The sequence below is a fragment of the Meleagris gallopavo genome, chromosome 4 (assembly GCF_000146605.3).
Source record: "Meleagris gallopavo isolate NT-WF06-2002-E0010 breed Aviagen turkey brand Nicholas breeding stock chromosome 4, Turkey_5.1, whole genome shotgun sequence".
NCBI lineage: Eukaryota > Metazoa > Chordata > Aves > Galliformes > Phasianidae > Meleagris > Meleagris gallopavo.
In genome coordinates, this window is record NC_015014.2 from 1,597,562 (window position 1) to 1,601,785 (window position 4,224).

The following is a 4,224-nucleotide window of genomic DNA, read 5'->3' on the forward strand; positions in this document are numbered from 1 at the left end:
AAAAAAAAAAAAAAACAAAAACAAAACACAAGTGTGCTAGTGGGAATGACCCATCTTAACTAGAATGTAAACACAAAGCATGAGATACATACATTGGTAAGATATTATAGTAATGCCTGCAGAATTGCTGATTTGTTTTGTTAGTATCCATATTTAATTTTATGTATCTAAGTATGTGTTTTCTGTCTAAACGATACATGTTAATGCATGAACAAGTATTACAGTATCTATTCTAACAAACGTACAAATTTCAGAGTAAGTGACCCTAGGGATTTGCATTCCTCTTGTTTGTCGTAATGGCACGGTTGCAACACATACGGCATTCCTGGCCTGACAAGACAAGCCATGTTCATCTTGTATGATCTGTATGTATTCGATGGCAGTCCTGTGTACTGAGGCAAGGGCAAGCTGTTGCGGTGCACACAGAGCTCAGATAGCTTCCATTTCACGTCAGCCGAGCCAAAGCCATGCAGTTCTCAGCGGGGATTTCCTGATGTAAAATTTCAGACTCAGTCACAGTTAGAACACTAGAAATGCTACTGGCCATAGTAGAGCGTAGGGGCATCGGGAAATAAAAGTATAAATGAAGCTAATAAATTTCCCCCAAGGGTTCCACCTAAAAAAAAATGTTAGTATCAGTTACTGGCAGTAGCAAGTAGAAATCAGCTCCTGTTTTATCCAGTTATCCAGTGCAGTTCGTTCACCACGTAGAATAAATATGTTTACAGACATCTGTAGAAGTTAAATGCAACTGACACAGCAGAAATGAGCTGAGTTCCAGCTGAGAGGAGAGAAAGATTGGCCAAGTCTCTGGTGACTTGAGCGTAACTCTGGCAGCAGTCATTCCTAGAGGAAGCCAAAATCACACTGCTTTCCAATCCACGTGCCCTTTGTGTGAATAAGCTGTTCCCGTTGAAGTACTGTGTGCAATGTAGTGTGACCTTCGCCCTCCACTTCTCCTCTAACTGAACTTTCCGCACACATTTGTAGGAGAAGACCAGTGCCCTCAGTCTGAGCAACGTGGCAGGAGTCTTCTATATTCTCGTCGGGGGACTTGGCTTGGCAATGCTGGTGGCTTTGATTGAGTTCTGTTACAAGTCGAGAGCTGAGGCGAAGAGAATGAAGGTGGCAAAGAACGCACAGAATATTAACCCAACTTCCTCACAGAATTCACAGAATTTTGCAACTTATAAGGAAGGTTACAACGTATATGGAATCGAAAGTGTTAAAATTTAGGGGGTAGGAACGAGGTTCTAATACAAACTATCAAGTGCACGCTGTAGCTTCGTTGTTTTGTTCTTAAGCCATGGAATGAGGGAGTTGGCCTAGGGGTCATTTGTGTAATTGTTGCTGTTCTTTCATGTTGCTGGTCAGTAGCTAGTGGAATGACCAATTGTTGACTGCAAGTCCTTCGATGAATGCGAGTCGTCCTGGCATAGATGTGCTTGACTAACTGTAGCTCAGACTTTGCTTTAAGTGTTTGTTTTCATTTGCTAGAGGCTTTCTTAAGGAATTGCGCAAAGATCTGATTCTCTTCTCACTTACTGCACAGTAAGTCAAGAGTAACCTCATTGAAGTCAATGGAGTTACAGTGGTGCCAGCTTGATGTAAGCAAGAAGAGAATCAGGCCCTCTGTCTCAAAGACTGGATTTCTGTAATGTATCGTTTTATTTTTCTTTCTCTTTCTTAAGATGACCTTGAATGATGCCATGAGGAGCAAGGCAAGGCTGTCAATTTCAGGAAGTACTGGAGAAAATGGACGTGTTATGGCTCCAGAATTTCCAAAAGCAGTGCATGCAGTACCTTACGTGAGTCCTGGCATGAGAATGAATGTCAGTGTGACTGATCTCTCGTGATTGATAAGAACCTTTTGAGTGCCTTACACAATGGTTTTCTTGTGCGTTTATTGTCAAAGTGGTGAGAGGCATCCAGTATCTTGAAGACTTTTCTTTCAGCCAAGAATTCTTACATTTGTGGAGTTCATCTTGGATTGTAATGAATGATTAATTCAAAACACAACACCATTTTCTACACAACTTCAAGATGAAGCTTGACTGACATGCACAGCTAACATGGAAGTACTGTATTCTAACTGAAGTCGTTGTACAGGCAACACACCGGTTTCTGCAGCCACCGTTGTTAGTCCCTTGGTTCATATTGACTTAAGCACACTTGACATCAATTGCATCAAGATGTGACATGTTTTATAAGAAAAAAAAGAAAAAGAAACATTTAAAAATAGGAAAAAAATATTTTTAGGTATTTTCACAAACAAAAACTGGCTTTTAAATAAATTTGCTTCCATAATGGTTACGTATGACAGATAAAACAAAACAAAGGAATCTAGACTGCGGGGAAGTGGAATATCGAAACAAGGCTTAAGGCATCAGTTCCATATTTTTCAAAGCCAAATATGTAATGTTGAGAAGAGAAGAAATAATAATTAAGAGGTTCAAATCTTGTAATTTAGTATTGTTATTAAAATTTTGCTGTATATCCTATTCTTTAACATTTGGTGTTAATATCAAATTACTTGGCAATGCTTGACATTTGAAATAAACTTTTTTCTATGGTTTTATTTGCAAGCGTTCCATTAATTTTACTAGCTACAGTTAGGTTATGAAGAGCCTAGAATGTAAAAGGACACTGTCAAGGTTGGGTTAATGTTTTAGATTTTGACAGTGTCGCTATTCCCAGCTCATCAGAATCAGCTCAGCTTTTTTTTTTTCTGTGGATGAACCGAAGCTGTGATGCTCCAATACACATTTTGAACTGTGAAGAACAAGGTTGCTCTGGGTTGGAGTGGTACTTCATACCAGCACATGAGGAGTCAGACAGGTGCTGATTCAGAATCCAGCTCCTCTTAACTCTGACGTGCAGGGACTTATGATCCAAAGATTTGGTTCATATCTATCTGTACTTTTGTACATTTTTGTTAATAAGTATCTGTACAGACAGAGGAGACTATTGATAAAAAACAAAAAGAAATGATGAATTGCAAGCACCAAAAGAGTGTTAAATATTTCTTTTTAAGTACAAAACAAGAACATCCCAAAATTGTTTCTTGAAGGAAGAAGTTTTCAAACTCTGATAAGGTAATTCTAAGCAGTAGCTAGTAAAGTTCTTTGTTAAGAGAAAAAAAAAAAAAAAAGAAAACCTTGGCAATGTCTTTTTAAATTAAGAATGATGACAACAGATTAGATGCAAGTCTGTAGTGATAAGAAAACATAAAAATTGTCAAGAATCTTAATCATAAGTATTCTTTGCAATCCGGAGTTACTGTACATTTTTAATTATGTGCATTTAAGGACGATAGCTCTGTTTACAAAGCAAAAAGGAATCTTTAGAGGGATGCAATAACATTAATTCAAATGCTAATGCAGATTGAAGCAACAGAATATTTCTCTAGCTTTCCCTGTAGTAAAATGACCATACATTTGGTTGAAAAGCTTACAATTTTCTGCGTTGTGGATACATTGCCACATGCAGTCTCAATAAATCTGTATTTTATTCTGGACTTACTTAAGTAAGATCTGATACATTACTTGCAGTTTTATTTTGAATCCATTTCTTAGGCTTAAGTAAAATATTTCTTGAACACTACAGAAGACAGAGCATTTCTCTGAAACTAAATCCTTCTCTGAACCTGTTTCTGTGAGCACGGTGTATACTCTCAGTGCACTCAGCAAAAAGAGGTATATACAGTGTTTTCAATATGAGACAAAGCTACCAGTAACTTCCCTGTAATTAAACTAAACTATTTCTGGAGGCGTCTGTAGCCCATATGTGTTCTGTGCATTAGTCCTCATCAGGAATGTTGGAGAATGCACTCTGATTTTTAACGTTCAATGCTAGAATGACCAAACTAAAATAATATTCATATGGTAATCTAAACTTCCTGGGAGGAAAAATTACTAATAATTAGGTAAATACTAAAACTTAACCTAAGGAGGTAAAAAAAAAAAAAAAAAAAAAAGGTAAAAAAGTAGGACTGCATTACCATATACAGTGGAAAGCTATTTATTGTACCTCTGGGCTTATTCCTCTAAAAACCGTAGCGTACAAAGTCTTTGTCAAGCCTGAACTGATGTATATAACTGAAATAATGTAAAGTTATATTTTCATGTTTTTATAATTAACAACATGATGGGAATACATAATGTAAGAATATTTCAATTACAGATAGTATGGATTGGGTAATACACAGCTCGGTTAAAAAGCAGT

At 37.0% G+C, this 4,224-nt stretch overlaps 1 protein-coding gene across 1 annotated transcript in view; it reads left to right on the forward strand.

The window, feature by feature from the left end:
- The window catches only part of GRIA2 (glutamate ionotropic receptor AMPA type subunit 2), a 76,273-nt gene extending 72,362 nt beyond the window's left edge, over positions 1–3,911 (forward strand). The window contains exons 14-15 of the mRNA XM_019615095.1: positions 991–1,239; positions 1,692–3,911. Of these exons, the coding sequence (XP_019470640.1) occupies positions 991–1,236 (246 nt within the window). The 3' untranslated portion in view covers positions 1,237–1,239; positions 1,692–3,911. The remainder of the gene's footprint in view (positions 1–990; positions 1,240–1,691) is intronic.
- The last annotated feature ends 313 nt before the right edge of the window (positions 3,912–4,224 follow it).